At 43.6% G+C, this 20,122-nt stretch overlaps 1 protein-coding gene across 1 annotated transcript in view; it reads right to left on the bottom strand.

Moving 5' to 3' along the window:
- LOC139391058 (netrin receptor UNC5A-like) overlaps positions 1-20,122 on the bottom strand; it is a 491,035-nt gene that overhangs the window by 215,913 nt on the left and 255,000 nt on the right. The window contains exons 4-5 of the mRNA XM_071138544.1: positions 19,168-19,271; positions 14,408-14,588 (exon numbers count right to left, since the gene is read on the bottom strand). Of these exons, the coding sequence (XP_070994645.1) occupies positions 14,408-14,588; positions 19,168-19,271 (285 nt within the window). The remainder of the gene's footprint in view (positions 1-14,407; positions 14,589-19,167; positions 19,272-20,122) is intronic.

The following is a 20,122-nucleotide window of genomic DNA, read 5'->3' as shown; positions in this document are numbered from 1 at the left end:
ACATATAAGGACTGAGCAGTGAGACTAGTGTAGATTAAAGCCACATATAAGGACTGAGCAGTGAGACTAGTGTTAAGATTAAAGTGTTTTTGGTCTCTTTGTCTTGGCATAACAGGCTCCATGTGGTTGATGGATGTGAAGTGGTCTGAATGTAGGCTACATCACCATGTAATTTACCATCACTTTTCACACTTAAAAGACATTAAATACAGGGCTGTTGTTCTTCTGATCTGACTGAGACTGACACCATCTCTGCTATTGCAACAACAACAACAACAAATATTCCTGGTCTGAATTCATCTAGACTAATTTCAAACTATACAGTGTGTGTGTGTGTATGTGTGTGTGTTTATGTGACGGCTAGTATCAACTAGTGCGTTCCTGTGTGTCAAATCAAGCCAAATCAAATCAAATTGTATTTGTCAAACGCTTCATGAACAACAGCTGTAGACTAACAGTGAAATGCTTACTGACGGCCCTTACCAACAACGCAGAGATAATAGAGAAATAATAGAAAAGTAAAACACGTAATGATAAGTGATAATAAATACACAATGAGTAACCTGACTATATACACAGAGTACCAGTACTGAGTCAATGACTAACCTGACTATATACACAGAGTACCAGTACTGAGTCAATGACTAACCTGACTATATACACAGAGTACCAGTACTGAGTCAATGACTAACCTGACTATATACACAGAGTACCAGTACTGAGTCAATGACTAACCTGACTATATACACAGAGTACCAGTACTGAGTCAATGACTAACCTGACTATATACACAGAGTACCAGTACTGAGTCAATGACTAACCTGACTATATACACAGAGTACCAGTACTGAGTCAATGAGTAACCTGACTATATACACAGAGTACCAGTACTGAGTCAATGACTAACCTGACTATATACACAGAGTACCAGTACTGAGTCAATGACTAACCTGACTATATACACAGAGTACCAGTACTTAGTCAATGACTAACCTGACTATATACACAGAGTACCAGTACTGAGTCAATGACTAACCTGACTATATACACAGAGTACCAGTACTGAGTCAATGACTAACCTGACTATATACACAGAGTACCAGTACTTAGTCAATGACTAACCTGACTATATACACAGAGTACCAGTACTGAGTCAATGACTAACCTGACTATGTACACAGAGTACCAGTACTGAGTCAATGAGTAACCTGACTATATACACAGAGTACCAGTACTTAGTCAATGACTAACCTGACTATATACACAGAGTACCAGTACTGAGTCAATGACTAACCTGACTATGTACACAGAGTACCAGTACTGAGTCAATGAGTAACCTGACTATATACACAGAGTACCAGTACTGAGTCAATGACTAACCTGGCTATATACACAGAGTACCAGTACTGAGTCAATGACTAACCTGACTATATACACAGAGTACCAGTACTGAGTCAATGACTAACATGACTATATACACAGAGTACCAGTACTGAGTCAATGAGTAACCTGACTAAATACACAGAGTACCAGTACTGAGTCAATGACTAACCTGACTATATACACAGAGTACCAGTACTGAGTCAATGAGTAACCTGACTATATACACAGAGTACCAGTACTGAGTCAATGACTAACCTGACTATATACACAGAGTACCAGTACTGAGTCAATGACTAACCTGACTATATACACAGAGTACCAGTACTGAGTCAATGAGTAACCTGACTATATACACAGGGTACCAGTACTGAGTCAATGAGTAACCTGACTATATACACAGAGTACCAGTACTGAGTCAATGACTAACCTGACTATATACACAGAGTACCAGTACTGAGTCAATGAGTAACCTGACTATATACACAGATACCAGTACTGAGTCAATGAGTAACCTGACTATATACACAGAGTACCAGTACTGAGTCAATGAGTAACCTGACTATATACACAGGGTACCAGTACTGAGTCAATGAGTAACCTGACTATATACACAGGGTACTGGTACTGAGTCAATGAGTAACCTGACTATATACACAGAGTACCAGTACTGAGTCAATGACTAACCTGACTATATACACAGAGTACCAGTACTGAGTCAATGAGTAACCTGACTATATACACAGAGTACCAGTACTGAGTCAATTAGTAACCTGACTATATACACAGAGTACCAGTACTGAGTCAATGAGTAACCTGACTATATACACAGAGTACCAGTACTGAGTCAATGACTAACCTGACTATATACACAGAGTACCAGTACTGAGTCAATGAGTAACCTGACTATATACACAGAGTACCAGTACTGAGTCAATTAGTAACCTGACTATATACACAGAGTACCAGTACTGAGTCAATGAGTAACCTGACTATATACACAGAGTACCAGTACTGAGTCAATGACTAACCTGACTATATACACAGAGTACCAGTACTGAGTCAATGACTAACCTGACTATATACACAGAGTACCAGTACTGCGTCAATGACTAACCTGGCTATATACACAGAGTACCAGTACTGAGTCAATGACTAACCTGACTATATACACAGAGTACCAGTACTGAGTCAATGACTAACCTGACTATATACACAGAGTACCAGTACTGAGTCAATGAGTAACCTGACTAAATACACAGAGTACCAGTACTGAGTCAATGACTAACCTGACTATATACACAGAGTACCAGTACTGAGTCAATGAGTAACCTGACTATATACACAGAGTACCAGTACTGAGTCAATGACTAACCTGACTATATACACAGAGTACCAGTACTGAGTCAATGACTAACCTGACTATATACACAGAGTACCAGTACTGAGTCAATGAGTAACCTGACTACATACACAGGGTACCGGTACTGAGTCAATGAGTAACATGACTATATACACAGAGTACCAGTAATGAGCCAATGAGTAACCTGACTATATACACAGAGTACCAGTACTGAGTCAATGACTAACCTGACTATATACACAGAGTACCAGTACTGAGTCAATGACTAACCTGACTATATACACAGAGTACCAGTACTGAGTCAATGAGTAACCTGACTATATACACAGGGTACCAGTACTGAGTCAATGAGTAACCTGACTATATACACAGAGTACCAGTACTGAGTCAATGACTAACCTGACTATATACACAGAGTACCAGTACTGAGTCAATGAGTAACCTGACTATATACACAGAGTACCAGTACTGAGTCAATGAGTAACCTGACTATATACACAGAGTACCAGTACTGAGTCAATAAATAAACTGACTATATACACAGAGTACCAGTACTGAGTCAATGACTAACCTGACTATATACACAGAGTACCAGTACTGAGTCAATGACTAACCTGACTATATACACAGAGTACCAGTACTGAGTCAATGACTAACCTGACTATATACACAGAGTACCAGTACTGAGTCAATGACTAACCTGACTATATACACAGAGTACCAGTGCTGAGTCAATGAGTAACCTGACTATATACACAGAGTACCAGTACTGAGTCAATGACTAACCTGACTATATACACAGAGTACCAGTACTGAGTCAATGACTAACCTGACTATATACACAGAGTACCAGTACTGAGTCAATGACTAACCTGACTATATACACAGAGTACCAGTACTGAGTCAATGAGTAACCTGACTATATACACAGGGTACCAGTACTGAGTCAATGAGTAACCTGACTATATACACAGAGTACCAGTACTGAGTCAATGACTAACCTGACTATATACACAGAGTACCAGTACTGAGTCAATGAGTAACCTGACTATATACAGATACCAGTACTGAGTCAATGAGTAACCTGACTATATACACAGAGTACTAGTACTGAGTCAATGAGTAACCTGACTATATACACAGAGTACCAGTACTGAGTCAATGAGTAACCTGACTACATACACAGGGTACCGGTACTGAGTCAATGAGTAACATGACTATATACACAGAGTACCAGTAATGAGCCAATGAGTAACCTGACTATATACACAGAGTACCAGTACTGAGTCAATGAGTAACCTGACTATATACACAGGGTACCGGTACTGAGTCAATGAGTAACATGACTATATACACAGAGTACCAGTACTGAGTCAATGAGTAACCTGACTATATACACAGAGTACCAGTACTGAGCCAATGAGTAACCTGACTATATACACAGAGTACCAGTACTGAGTCAATGAGTAACCTGACTATATACACAGAGTACCAGTACTGAGTCAATGAGTAACCTGACTATATACACAGAGTACCAGTACTGAGTCAATGAGTAACCTGACTATATACACAGAGTACTAGTACTGAGTCAATGACTAACCTGACTATATACACAGAGTACCAGTACTGAGTCAATGAGTAACCTGACTATATACACAGAGTACCAGTACTGAGTCAATGAGTAACCTGACTATATACACAGAGTACCAGTACTGAGTCAATGAGTAACCTGACTATATACACAGAGTACTAGTACAGAGTCAATGACTAACCTGACTATATACACAGAATACCAGTACTGAGTCAATGAGTAACCTGACTATATACACAGAGTACCAGTACTGAGTCAATGAGTAACCTGACTATATACACAGAGTACCAGTACTGAGTCAATGAGTAACCTGACTATATACACATGGTACAGGGAATGAGTCAATGAGTAACCTGACTATATACACAGAGTACCAGTACTGAGTCAATGAGTAACCTGACTATATACACAGAGTACCAGTACTGAGTCAATGACTAACCTGACTATATACACAGAGTACCAGTACTGAGTCAATGAGTAACCTGACTATATACACAGAGTACCAGTACTGAGTCAATGAGTAACCTGACTACATACACAGAGTACCAGTACTGAGTCAATGACTAACCTGACTATATACACAGAGTACCAGTACTGAGTCAATGAGTAACCTGACTATATACACAGAGTACCAGTACTGAGTCAATGACTAACCTGACTATATACACAGAGTACCAGTACTGAGTCAATGAGTAAACTGACTATATACACAGAGTACCAGTACTGAGTCAATGACTAACCTGACTATATACACAGAGTACCAGTACTGAGTCAATGACTAACCTGACTATATATACAGAGTACCAGTACTGAGTCAATGACTAACCTGACTATATACACAGAGTACCAGTACTGAGTCAATGACTAACCTGACTATATACACAGAGTACCAGTACTGAGTCAATGAGTAACCTGACTATATACACAGGGTACCGGTACTGAGTCAATGAGTAACATGACTATATACACAGAGTACCAGTACTGAGTCAATGAGTAACCTGACTATATACACAGAGTACCAGTACTGAGCCAATGAGTAACCTGACTATATACACAGAGTACCAGTACTGAGTCAATGAGTAACCTGACTATATACACAGAGTACCAGTACTGAGTCAATGAGTAACCTGACTATATACACAGAGTACCAGTACTGAGTCAATGAGTAACCTGACTATATACACAGAGTACTAGTACTGAGTCAATGACTAACCTGACTATATACACAGAGTACCAGTACTGAGTCAATGAGTAACCTGACTATATACACAGAGTACCAGTACTGAGTCAATGAGTAACCTGACTATATACACAGAGTACCAGTACTGAGTCAATGAGTAACCTGACTATATACACAGAGTACTAGTACAGAGTCAATGACTAACCTGACTATATACACAGAATACCAGTACTGAGTCAATGAGTAACCTGACTATATACACAGAGTACCAGTACTGAGTCAATGAGTAACCTGACTATATACACAGAGTACCAGTACTGAGTCAATGAGTAACCTGACTATATACACATGGTACAGGGAATGAGTCAATGAGTAACCTGACTATATACACAGAGTACCAGTACTGAGTCAATGAGTAACCTGACTATATACACAGAGTACCAGTACTGAGTCAATGACTAACCTGACTATATACACAGAGTACCAGTACTGAGTCAATGAGTAACCTGACTATATACACAGAGTACCAATACTGATTCAATGAGTAAGCTGACTACATACACAGAGTACCGGTACTGAGTCAATGACTAACCTGACTATATACACAGAGTACCAGTACTGAGTCAATGAGTAACCTGACTATATACACAGAGTACCAGTACTGAGTCAATGACTAACCTGACTATATACACAGAGTACCAGTACTGAGTCAATGAGTAAACTGACTATATACACAGAGTACCAGTACTGAGTCAATGACTAACCTGACTATATACACAGAGTACCAGTACTGAGTCAATGACTAACCTGACTATATATACAGAGTACCAGTACTGAGTCAATGACTAACCTGACTATATACACAGAGTACCAGTACTGAGTCAATGACTAACCTGACTATATACACAGAGTACCAGTACTGAGTCAATGACTAACCTGACTATATACACAGAGTACCAGTACTGAGTCAATGAGTAACCTGACTATATACACAGAGTACCAGTACTGAGTCAATGACTAACCTGACTATATACACAGAGTACCAGTACTGAGTCAATGACTAACCTGACTATATACACAGAGTACCAGTACTGAGTCAATGACTAACCTGACTATATACACAGAGTACCAGTACTGAGTCAATGAGTAACCTGACTATATACACAGGGTACCAGTACTGAGTCAATGAGTAACCTGAATATATACACAGAGTACCAGTACTGAGTCAATGACTAACCTGACTATATACACAGAGTACCAGTACTGAGTCAATGAGTAACCTGACTATATACACAGAGTACCAGTACTGAGTCAATGAGTAACCTGACTATATACACAGAGTACCAGTACTGAGTCAATGAGTAACCTGACTATATACACAGAGTACCAGTACTGAGTCAATGAGTAACCTGACTATATACACAGAGTACTAGTACTGAGTCAATGAGTAACCTGACTATATACACAGACTACCAGTACTGAGTCAATGAGTAACCTGACTATATACACAGAGTACTAGTACTGAGCCAATGACTAACCTGACTATATACACAGAGTACCAGTACTGAGTCAATGAGTAACCTGACTATATACACAGAGTACCAGTACTGAGTCAATGAGTAACCTGACTATATACACAGAGTACCAGTACTGAGTCAATGAGTAACCTGACTATATACACAGAGTACCAGTACTGAGTCAATGAGTAACCTGACTATATACACAGAGTACCAGTACTGAGTCAATGAGTAACCTGACTATATACACAGAGTACCAGCACTGAGTCAATGAGTAACCTGACTATATACACAGAGTACCAGCACTGAGTCAATGAGTAACCTGACTATATACACAGAGTACCAGTACTGAGTCAATGAGTAACCTGACTATATACACAGAGTACCAGTACTGAGTCAATGAGTAACCTGACTATATACACAGAGTACCAGTACTGAGTCAATGACTAACCTGACTAAATACACATAGTACCAGTACTAAGTCAATGAGTAACCTGACTATATACACAGAGTACCAGTACTGAGTCAATGAGTAACCTGACTATATACACAGAGTACCAGTACTGAGTCAATGAGTAACCTGACTATATACACAGAGTACCAGTACTGAGTCAATGAGTAACCTGACTATATACACAGATTACCAGTACTGAGTCAATGAGTAACCTGACTATATACACAGAGTACCAGTACTGAGTCAATGAGTAACCTGACTATATACACAGAGTACCAGTACTGAGGCAATGAGTAACCTGACTATATACACAGAGTACTAGTACTGAGTCAATGAGTAACCTGACTATATACACAGAGTACCTGTACTGAGTCAATGAGTAACCTGACTATATACACAGTGTACTAGTACTGAGTCATTGAGTAACCTGACTATATACACAGACTACCAGTACTGAGTCAATGAATAACCTGACTATATACACAGAGTACTAGTACTGAGTCAATCAGTAACCTGACTATATACACAGAGTACCAGTACTGAGTCAATGACTAACCTGACTATATACACAGAGTACCAGTACTGAGTCAATGAGTAACCTGACTATATACACAGAGTACCAGTACTGAGTCAATGAGTAACCTGACTATATACACAGAGTACCAGTACTGAGTCAATGAGTAACCTGACTATATACACAGAGTACCAGTACTGAGTCAATGAGTAACCTGACTATATACACAGAGTACCAGTACTGAGTCAATGAGTAACCTGACTATATACACAGAGTACCAGTACTGAGTCAATGAGTAACCTGACTATATACACAGAGTACCAGTACTGAGTCAATGAGTAACTTGACTATATACACAGAGTACCAGTACTGAGTCAATGACTAACCTGACTATATACACAGAGTACCAGTACTAAGTCAATGAGTAACCTGACTATATACACAGAGTACCAGTACTGAGTCAATGAGTAACCTGACTATATACACAGAGTACCAGTACTGAGTCAATGAGTAACCTGACTATATACACAGAGTACCAGTACTGAGTCAATGAGTAACCTGACTATATACACAGAGTACCAGTACTGAGTCAATGAGTAACCTGGCTATATACAAAGAGGTACCAGTACTGAGTCAATGAGTAACCTGACTATATACACAGAGTACCAGTACTGAGTCATTGAGTAATCTGACTTAATACACAGAGTACCAGTACTGAGTCAATGAGTAACCTGACTATATACACAGAGTACCAGTACTGAGTCAATGAGTAACCTGACTATATACACAGGGTACCAGTACTGAGTCAATGAGTAACCTGACTATATACACAGAGTACCAGTACTGAGTCAATGAGTAACCTGACTATATACACAGAGTACCAGTACTGAGTCAATGAGTAACCTGACTATATACACAGATTACCAGTACTAAGTCAATGAGTAACCTGACTATATACACAGAGTACCAGTACTGAGTCAATGAGTAACCTGACTATATACACAGAGTACCAGTACTGAGTCAATGAGTAACCCGACTATATACACAGAGTACCAGTACTGAGTCAATGCGTAACCTGACTATATACACAGAGTACCAGTACTGAGTCAATGAGTAACATGGCTATATACAGGAAGTACCAGGTAATAACATGGCTATATACAGGAAGTACCAGGTAATAACACGGCTATATACAGGAAGTACCAGGTAATAACATAGCTATATACAGGGAGTACCAGGTAATAACATGGTTATATACAGGGAGTACCAGGTAATAACATGGCTATATACAGGGTACCAGGTAATAACATGGCTATATACAGGGTACCAGGTAATAACATGGCTATATACAGGAAGTACCAGGTAATAACATGGCTATATACAGGAAGTACCAGGTAATAACATGGCTATATACAGGAAGTACCAGGTAATAACATGGCTATATACCGGGTACCAGTACTGAGTCATTGTGTATGAGGTCATTGTAGGGTCAATGCAGATAGTCAATAACTACATCACCAGCCTAACTAACTATTTAGCAGTCTTATAGCTTGGGGGTAGAAGCTGTTCAGGGTCCTGTTGGTTCCAGACCGTTTTCTTTGCGGCATCAGAGAGAACAGTCTACAACTTGGGTGGCTGGAGTCTTTGATAATGTTTAGGGCCTTTCTCTGACACTGCCTGATATAGAGGTCCTGGATGGCAGGGAGCTCAGCCCCGGTGACGTACCGGGCTGTACCATCCTCTGTAGCGTCTCGCTGTCGGTTGCCAAAACAGTGGCCATACCAAGTCATGATGCCTCCAGCCATAATGCTCTCGACTTTCTGAGGATCTGAGGGGTCCATGCCAAATCTTTTCAGCCTCCTGAGAGGGATAAGTCGTTGTTGCGTTGGTGTGTGTGTGGACAATGACAGATCCTTAACGAGGTGGACACTGGGTACCGTGAAGGGCGTGCTCGGCCCTCCGTTTCCTGTAGTTTGTCTCGCTGACGTTGAGGGAGAGGTTGTTGGCTTGGCAACACACTGCGTGTGTGTTTGATTGTGTGGGTGTTCGTCTCTCGTCGTCGGACTTCAATACATAATGGGTATTGGAGTTGATTGGATGGAATCAAGTCTTCAGAATTCTAATCAACTTTCTATATTTACTCTCCTGCTCCCAAATGGCGCCCTACTCTTTATATAGTACACTACGTTTGACCAGAGCCCTATAAGCCCTCGTCAAAAGTAGTGTACACTATGTAATAGGGTGCCACTGGGGACGTGTCTTCCTTCTCCTTTCTTCTTAAATTAACTGATTTGTTGACTCAGAAGCCTTTGGACTAGTACTCTCTCTGAAATTGGCTTCTCTGCTCTCTATCTCCCCCCCTGCAACCTCTCTCTCTCTCTCTCTCTCTCTCTCGCTCTCTCTATCTCCCCCCCTGCAACCTCTCTCCCTCGTCTCTCTCGTCTCTCCCTCTCTCTCTCTCTCTCCCTCTCCCTCTCCCTCTCCATCTCTCTCTCTCTCTCTCTCTCTCTCTCTCTCTCTCTCTCGCTCTCTCTCTCTCCTCTCCCTCTTCTCTCTCTCTCTCTCCTCTCCTCTCCCTCTTCTCTCTCTCTCTCTCTCTCCTCTCCCTCTTCTCTCTCTCTCTCTCTCTCTCTCTCTCTCTCTCTCCTCTCTCTCTTCTCCCCTCTCTCCCTCTCTCTCTCGCTGCTCGCCGCTCTTCTGCTCCCACCCGGGCCTCCGTGGCTGAATCATTTCCTTGTCCTCTCTCTGCAATTGATTGCCCACCACGGCGTGATAAATTGCCAAGACACTCTGCCACTGATTACCTCTAAGCACAGAGTGGCTCCACCACGTCAGACTGCCTGCCCCCTCGTTATCACGTATCCAACCCGGCTCCCCTCCTACCCTCTCACCGTACCACCATCCCTCCCTATCGCCTTCCCTACTGCCCACCACCCAGCCAAAGCAAACACAGAGGCTGTCTACCAAATGCTGTACTATTCCATTATATAGTGGCCGTAAGGGTCTCAGGTCAAAAGTTGTGCACTATGTAAGGAATAGGGTGCCATTTGGGAGGATCCCAGACTATTATCACTCAGTCTGAGCCATGGCCTCTGAGAACTCAGACTGAGTAAATGGATGTGTAGACTATTTTAGGGGTTGTGGGTAATGACAGTGATTAACGTGACAATCGACAAGCCTTGTATGATTTGAATAAAGAACCAAATTGCACAAACGAGCAACCTGCAATTCATGCTCCATTTCTCTGGGTCGCAGGAGTCTAAGGCTTCATTTATTTACGTTGTAAAAGAGCAAGCAATAGAAACTAAATGGGTCTCGGGCGCTCTATTCAATTTAACTCTTACATTAGTAATCAGGTTTAAAATTGAAATAAAAAGGGAAATTCAAAGACTAATCCTTTTAATCATCTCTCAACAACATAACTAAAAATCAAGAATCATTTTAGGAGTCAGCTGTTTTTCCCCTTTTTCAAACGCTGAGAGGCTGAGAGGACAACAGAGAGGAAAACATTAATGGTAGGAATTAAACTAGGCTGAACACAAACTATTAATGGTAGGAATTATAGACTAGTTGTTACTATATCAGCTGTCTGTGTCTGTGTAGACTAGTTGTTACTATATCAGCTGTCTGTGTCTGTGTAGACTAGTTGTTACTATATCAGCTGTCTGTGTCTGTGTCTGTGTCTGTATAGACTAGTTGTTACTATATCAGCTATCTGTGTCTGTGTCTGTGTCTCTATAGACTAGTTGTTACTATATCAGCTGTCTGTGTCTGTGTCTGTGTCTCTATAGACTAGTTGTTACTATATCAGCTGTCTGTGTCTGTGTCTGTGTCTCTATAGACTAGTTGTTACTATATCAGCTGTCTGTGTCTGTATAGACTAGTTGTTACTATATCAGCTGTCTGTGTCTGTATAGACTAGTTGTTACTATATCAGCTGTCTGTGTCTGTGTATGTGTCTGTATAGACTAGATGTTACTATATCAGCTGTATGTGTCTGTATAGACTAGTTGTTACTATATCAGCTGTCTGTGTCTGTATAGACTAGTTGTTACTATATCAGCTGTATGTGTCTGTATAGACTAGTTGTTACTATATCAGCTGTCTGTGTCTGTATAGACTAGTTGTTACTATATCAGCTGTCTGTGTCTGTATAGACTAGTTGTTACTATATCAGCTGTCTGTGTCTGTGTATGTGTCTGTATAGACTAGTTGTTACTATATCAGCTATCTGTGTCTGTATAGACTAGTTGTTACTATATCAGCTATCTGTGTCTGTATAGACTAGTTGTTACTATATCAGCTGTCTGTGTCTGTGTCTGTGTCTGTATAGACTAGTTGTTACTATATCAGCTATCTGTGTCTGTATAGACTAGTTGTTACTATATCAGCTGTTTGTATAGACTAGTTGTTACTACATCAGCTGTCTGTGTCTGTGTCTGTATAGACTAGTTGTTACTATATCAGCTGTCTGTGTCTGTATAGACTAGTTGTTACTATATCAGCTGTCTGTATAGACTAGTTGTTACTACATCAGCTGTCTGTGTCTGTGTAGACTAGTTGTTACTATATCAGCTATCTGTGTCTGTATAGACTAGTTGTTACTATATCAGCTGTCTGTGTCTGTGTCTGTGTCTGTATAGACTAGTTGTTACTATATCAGCTATCTGTGTCTGTATAGACTAGTTGTTACTATATCAGCTGTTTGTATAGACTAGTTGTTACTACATCAGCTGTCTGTGTCTGTGTCTGTATAGACTAGTTGTTACTATATCAGCTGTCTGTGTCTGTATAGACTAGTTGTTACTATATCAGCTATCTGTGTCTGTATAGACTAGTTGTTACTATATCAGCTATCTGTGTCTGTATAGACTAGTTGTTACTATATCAGCTGTCTGTGTCTGTGTAGACTAGTTGTTACTATATCAGCTGTCTGTCTCTGTGTCTGTATAGACTAGTTGTTACTATATCAGCTATCTGTGTCTGTGTAGACTAGTTGTTACTATATCAGCTGTCTGTCTCTGTGTCTGTATAGACTAGTTGTTACTATATCAGCTGTCTGTATAGACTAGTTGTTACTACATCAGCTGTCTGTGTCTGTGTAGACTAGTTGTTACTATATCAGCTGTCTGTCTCTGTGTCTGTATAGACTAGTTGTTACTATATCAGCTGTCTGTGTCTGTGTAGACTAGTTGTTACTATATCAGCTGTCTGTGTCTGTATAGACTAGTTGTTACTATATCAGCTGTCTGTGTCTGTGTAGACTAGTTGTTACTATATCAGCTGTCTGTGTCTGTATAGACTAGTTGTTACTACATCAGCTGTCTGTGTCTGTATAGACTAGTTGTTACTATATCAGCTGTCTGTATAGACTAGTTGTTACTACATCAGCTGTCTGCGTCTGTGTAGACTAGTTGTTACTATATCAGCTGTCTGTATAGACTAGTTGTTACTACATCAGCTGTCTGTATCTGTGTAGACTAGTTGTTACTATATCAGCTGTCTGTGTCTGTGTAGACTAGTTGTTACTATATCAGCTGTCTGTGTCTGTATAGACTAGTTGTTACTATATCAGCTGTCTGTGTCTGTGTAGACTAGTTGTTACTATATCAGCTGTCTGTGTCTGTATAGACTAGTTGTTACTACATCAGCTGTCTGTGTCTGTATAGACTAGTTGTTACTATATCAGCTGTCTGTATAGACTAGTTGTTACTACATCAGCTGTCTGCGTCTGTGTAGACTAGTTGTTACTATATCAGCTGTCTGTATAGACTAGTTGTTACTACATCAGCTGTCTGTGTCTGTGTAGACTAGTTGTTACTATATCAGCTGTCTGTGTCTGTGTAGACTAGTTGTTACTATATCAGCTGTCTGTCTCTGTGTAGACTAGTTGTTACTATAAAGATAATGGAAGATTTGAGGTGGTTTCTGTACCTGTTTTGTTTTCCGCTGGCAGAGGGAACTATCTAACATCATATAAAACACAGACTGTGTGTGTGTGTGTGTGTGTGTGTGTGTGTGTGTGTGTGTGTGTGTGTGTGTGTGTGTGTGTGTGTGTGTGTGTGTGTGTGTGTGTGTGTGTGTGTGTGTGTGTGTGTGATTGAATAGTTCATACAGGCCTGCCACTCAGTCACAACATAATCAAAACTCTCAGCAGAACTCTTGTTTCTTTGGATCTGCTCTGAAGCTCCCAATCGTAGGTCACCAAACCTCTGGACAAAGCATTGACCCCTGTCTACCCTAGTGTGTATGTGTGAGTGTGTGTGTGTGTGTGTGTGTGTGTGTGTGTGTGTGTGTGTGTGTGTGTGTGTGTGTGTGTGTGTGTGTGTGTGTGTGTGTGTGTGTGTGTGTGTGTGTGTGTGTGTGTGTACATGTATGTGTGTGTGTGCGTACTCTGTGTGTACATACCGTAGACCAGAACGGTGGCGGGGGAGCTCCTGCGTCGAGCCACAATGTTCTTGGCCACGCAGGTGTAGTTGGCCGTGTCCGCCAGCCTGGCCTGTTTGATGATCAGATTACGGTCCGCAGTCACCAAGAAGTTGGGCTCGCTTACCGGGTCGATCACATGCTCGTTCCTCTGCCACTCCACCTGAAAATAACAGACCTGGAAGCTTCAAACAAACTGTGTGTTTTCATGTTTTCACAACCAGGGACAGACAGAGGGACGTCCCTGTCCCCGTCCCCTGCCCCGAGGACTATGGGCCCGCTGGTGAGATGACATTATCACAGACACAGAAGGTATTCAGTAAATCCTTTCAGAGGTGAATAAACATTGTGAATTCTACACGTGTCTCTGTAAAGCAATGTCCAGTCTAATCCCACATTGTGGTGTCTAGACGGATGTAGCTGTGTCTTTGTCTGTAAGGTTATGTCTCTGTCTAATCCCTGTGAGAGTAGCTGTGTCTCTGTCAGGTTATGTCCAGTCTTATCCCTGTGAGAGTAGCTATGTCTCTGTCAGGTTATGTCCAGTCTAATCCCTGTGAGAGTAGCTATGTCTCTGTCAGGTTATGTCCAGTCTAATCCCTCTGAGAGTAGCTATGTCTCTGTCAGGTTATGTCCAGTCTAATCCCTCTGAGAGTAGCTATGCCTCTGTCAGGTTATGTCTAGTCTAATCCCTGTGAGAGTAGCTATGTCTCTGTCAGGTTATGTCCAGTCTAATCCCTGTGAGAGTAGCTATGTCTCTGTCAGGTTATGTCCAGTCTAATCCCTCTGAGAGTAGCTATGTCTCTGTCAGGTTATGTCCAGTCTAATCCCTGTGAGAGTAGCTGTGTCTCTGTCAGGTTATGTCCAGTCTAATCCCTGTGAGAGTAGCTATGTCTCTGTCAGGTTATGTCCAGTCTAATCCCTGTGAGAGTAGCTATGTCTCTGTCAGGTTATGTCCAGTCTAATCCCTGTGAGAGTAGCTATGTCTCTGTCAGGTTATGTCCAGTCTAATCCCTCTGAGAGTAGCTATGTCTCTGTCAGGTTATGTCCAGTCTAATGCCTCTGAGAGTAGCTCTGTCTCTGTCAGGTTATGTCCAGTCTAATGCCTCTGAGAGTAGCTCTGTCTCTGTCAGGTTATGTCCAGTCTAATGCCTCTGAGAGTAGCTATGTCTCTCACCGGTTTCCTGTGCAGTCCGTGTGACCTGTCAGATCTTTTCTGTCTGTTTCTCTGCTACTCTCTGTCTGTGTGCTGTGTCCTCCTGACCACCTCCGGTCCTATTGCTACTGTGACGGTCCCTGAACCTTGTTGTCTCCAACAGACCCGATGTTCTGTCTCTGCTGTTGGACAGGGGCTAGCTTTCCTCACATGCTCCCAGCTGCTCCTACACAAACCTGGCAGAGCAGAATGACATTGCTGTTACATCCTGTCCTCTGGCTAGCTATTGAGTGGCTGTAACAAACATACTGTTCTCTAGCTAGCTAGCTTGTTGTTGTTTAGAGTCCCAGAACTCTAATGGAGTGGCTCTAACAACCATAGTGTTCTCTGGCTAGCTAGCTTGTTGTTGTTTAGAGTCCCAGAACTTTAATGGAGTGGCTCTAACAACCATAGTGTTCTCTGGCTAGCTAGCTTGTTGTTGTTTAGAGTCCCAGAACTCTAATGGAGTGGCTCTAACAACCATACTGTTCTCTGGCTAGCTAGCTAGCTTGATGTCATATCCTGTTGGACAGTGGCTGGCTTTTTCTGCTGTTGCTCCATGCAGTGTCTGAAATGGCTCACTATTCCATATATAGCGCCCTACTTTTGACCAGGGCCCAAAGCAGTGCACTACTTTTGACCAGAGCCAATAGAGCAGTGCACTATGTAGGGAATAGGGTGCCATTTATGAACACCTCTGACTGTCCCTGTAATATTCAAAAACCATTCTGGCTATTCTGCTACTGGTTTCTACGCTGTCCCACAGACAGTGGTCCCTAAGTGTCCCACGGACAGTGGTCCCTAAGTGTCCCACGGACAGTGGTCCCTAAGTGTCCCACGGACAGTGGTCCCTAAGTGTCCCACTGACAGCGGTCCCTAACTTGTCCCACAGACAGTGGTCCCTAAGTGTCCCACAGACAGTGGTCGATACGATGTCCCACAGACAGTGGTCCCTAAGTGTCCCACAGACAGTGGTCGCTAAGTGTCCAACAGACAGTGGTCCCTAACTTGTCCCACAGACAGTGGTCCCTAACTTGTCCCACAGACAGTGGTTCCTAAGTGTCACACAGACAGTGGTCCCTAACTTGTCCCACAGACAGTGGTCCCTAACTTGTCCCACAGACAGTGGTCCCTAAGTGTCCCACAGATAGTGGTCCATAAGTGTCCCATGGAAGGTGGTCCCTAAGTGTCCCACAGACAGTGGTCCCTACGTGTCCCACGGACAGTGGTCCCTAAGTGTTCCACAGACAGTGGTCCCTAAGTGTCCCACGGACAGTGGTCCCTAAGTGTCCCACAGACAGTGGTCCCTAAGTTGTCCCACGGACAGTGGTCGATACACTGTCCCACAGACAGTGGTCCCTAAGTGTCCCACAGACTGTGGTCCCTAAGTGTCCCACAGACAGTGGTCCCTACCTTGTCCCACAGACAGTGGTCGATACGCTGTCCCACAGACAGTGGTCCCTAAGTGTCCCACAGACTGTGGTCCCTAAGTTGTCCCATGGACAGTGGTCCCTAAGTGTCCCACAGACAGTGGTCCCTAAGTGTCCCACAGACAGTGGTCTCTAAGTGTCCCACAGACAGTGGTCCCTAACTTGTCCCACAGACAGTGGTCCCTAAGTTGTCCCACGGACAGTGGTCCCTAAGTGTCCCACAGACAGTGGTCCCTAACTTGTCCCACAGACAGTGGTCGATACGCTGTCCCACAGACAGTGGTCCCTAAGTGTCCCACAGACAGTGGTCGATACGCTGTCCCACAGACAGAGGTCCCTAAGTGTCCCACAGGCAGTGGTCCCCAAGTGTCCCACAGACAGTGGTCCCTAACTTGTCCCACAGGCAGTGGTCCCTAAGTGTCCCTCGGACAGTGGTCCCTAACTTGTCCCACAGACAGTGGTCGATACGCTGTCCCACAGACAGTGGTCCCTAAGTGTCCCACAGACAGTGGTCACTAAGTGTCCCACAGACAGTGGTCCCTAAGTGTCCCACAGACAGTGGTCACTAAGTGTCCCACAGACAGTGGTCACTAAGTGTCCCACAGACAGTGGTCCCTACGTGTCCCACAGACAGTGGTCCCTAAGTTGTCCCACAGACAGTGGTCCCTAAGTTGTCCCACAGACAGTGTAGCTAGCTATTCCTCTACTGGTCTGTGCTGTGTGATTACCTATCTTAGCTTCTTGTGCTGGTACAATGTAACAATGTATTCCTATACTGTTTCAGAGTAGCTAGCTGTTCTAGGTAGTAAGTCCCTGTGCTGTCTGAGTAGTTGGGGATGAACCTGCAGATTTGCCAGTAAGTACTAAGGCCTGAGAGCCCCAGTCCTGAGAGCCCCAGTCCTGAGAGCCCCAGTCCTGAGAGCCCCAGTCCTGAGAGCCAGCCCTGAGAACCAGCCCTGAGAAGCAGCCCTGAGAAGCAGCCCTGAGAAGCAGCCCTGAGAACCAGCCCTGAGAGCCAGCCCTGAGAACCAGCCCTGAGAACCAGCCCTGAGACCCAGCCCTGAGACCCAGCCCTGAGACCCAGCCCTGAGAACCAGCCCTGAGAGCCCCAGTCCTGAAAGCCAGCCCTGAGAACCAGCCCTGAGACCCAGCCCTGAGAACCAGCCCTGAGAACCAGCCCTGAGAGCCCCAGTCCTGAAAGCCAGCCCTGAGACCCAGCCCTGAGAACCAGCCCTGAGAACCAGCCCTGAGACCCAGCCCTGAGAACCAGCCCTGAGACCCAGCCCTGAGAGCCAGCCCTGAGAACCAGCCCCGAGAACCAGCCCTGAGAACCAGCCCTGAGACCCAGCCCTGAGAACCAGCCCTGAGAACCAGCCCTGAGAACCAGCTCTGAGACCCAGCCCTGAGACCCAGCCCTGAGAGCCCCAGCCCTGAGACCCAGCCCTGAGAGCCCCATTCCTGAAAGCCAGCCCTGAGAACCAGCCCTGAGAGCCCCAGCCCTGAGGGATTAGACTCAACACTGTGATATACTGCCTACCTCCCTATGATGAAAAAGTGATCAGAAATCAATAAGGGATAATAATTAGAGATATAATTATTGGAAGGCAGGGACCTCTCTACCACTCCTTGATGAAGAGGATGAAGCTTATTGGAAGGCAGGGACCTCTCTACCACTCCTTGAAGAGGAGGATGAAGCTTATTGGAATGCAGGGTCCTCTCTACCACTCCTTGATGAAGAGGATGAAGCTTATTGGAAGGCAGGGACCTCTCTACCACTCCTTGAAGAGGAGGATGAAGCTTATTGGAATGCAGGGTCCTCTCTACCACTCCTTGATGAAGAGGATGAAGCTTATTGGAAGGCAGGGACCTCTCTACCACTCCTTGAAGAGGAGGATGAAGCTTATTGGAATGCAGGGTCCTCTCTACCACTCCTTGATGAAGAGGATGAAGCTTATTGGAAGGCAGGGACCTCTCTACCACTCTTTGAAGAGACACTGATCTAAGGTCTTGTTGTACATTTCTCTGTGTAGCTTTATGTTTGTAGTGCTTTGAAATTCACGATTATTAAAAAAACAAAAAACAATTTAAAGTAGAGAATCGAACAACAGTCCATCTCTCACCTCAGCTGGTGGTACGCCCTCTGGAGGATGACATCGTAACAACACTTCCTGGTTCAACGAGACTTCCTTCCCCATTGGCTCCTCCTCAAAGTTCTTCCTCAGGTCTGAAAAAGGTGGGAAGATAAGAAAATCATCAAAACCCAGAGGGAAAAAACCTGATTTATTGAAGATGTATATATCCAGGTCAGAAACCCTCTCCTACAAGTGACCTGTCAGAAACCCTCTCCTACAAGTGACCTGTCAGAAACCCTCTCCTACAAGTGACCTGTCAGAAACCCTCTCCTACAAGTGACCTGTCAGAAACCCTCTCCTACAAGTGACCTGTCAGAAACCCTCTCCTACAAGTGACCTGTCAGAAACCCTCTCCTACAAGTGACCTGTCAGAAACCCTCTTCTACAAGTGACCTGTCAGAAACCCTCTCCTACAAGTGACCTGTCAGAAACCCTCTCCTACAAGTGACCTGTCAGAAACCCTCTCCTACAAGTGACCTGTCAGAAACCCTCTCCTACAAGTGACCTGTCAGAAACCCTCTCCTACAAGTGACCTGTCAGAAACCCTCTCCTACAAGTGACCTGTCAGAAACCCTCTCCTACAAGTGACCTGTCAGAAACCCTCTCCTACAAGTGACCTGTCAGAAACCCTCTCCTACAAGTGACCTGTCAGAAACCCTCTCCTACAAGTGACCTGTCAGAAACCCTCTCCTACAAGTGACCTGTCAGAAACCCTCTCCTACAAGTGACCTGTCAGAAACCCTCTCCTACAAGTGACCTGTCAGAAACCCTCTCCTACAAGTGACCTGTCAGAAACCCTCTCCTACAAGTGACCTGTCAGAAACCCTCTCCTACAAGTGACCTGTCAGAAACCCTCTCCTACAAGTGACCTGTCAGAAACCCTCTCCTACAAGTGACCTGTCAGAAACCCTCTCCTACAAGTGACCTGTCAGAAACCCTCTCC

This window comes from Oncorhynchus clarkii, chromosome 31 (assembly GCF_045791955.1).
Source record: "Oncorhynchus clarkii lewisi isolate Uvic-CL-2024 chromosome 31, UVic_Ocla_1.0, whole genome shotgun sequence".
Lineage (NCBI taxonomy): Eukaryota > Metazoa > Chordata > Actinopteri > Salmoniformes > Salmonidae > Oncorhynchus > Oncorhynchus clarkii.
The sequence above is the reverse complement of the archived record's forward strand: the minus strand, read 5'-3'. Positions and strand labels throughout refer to the sequence as shown.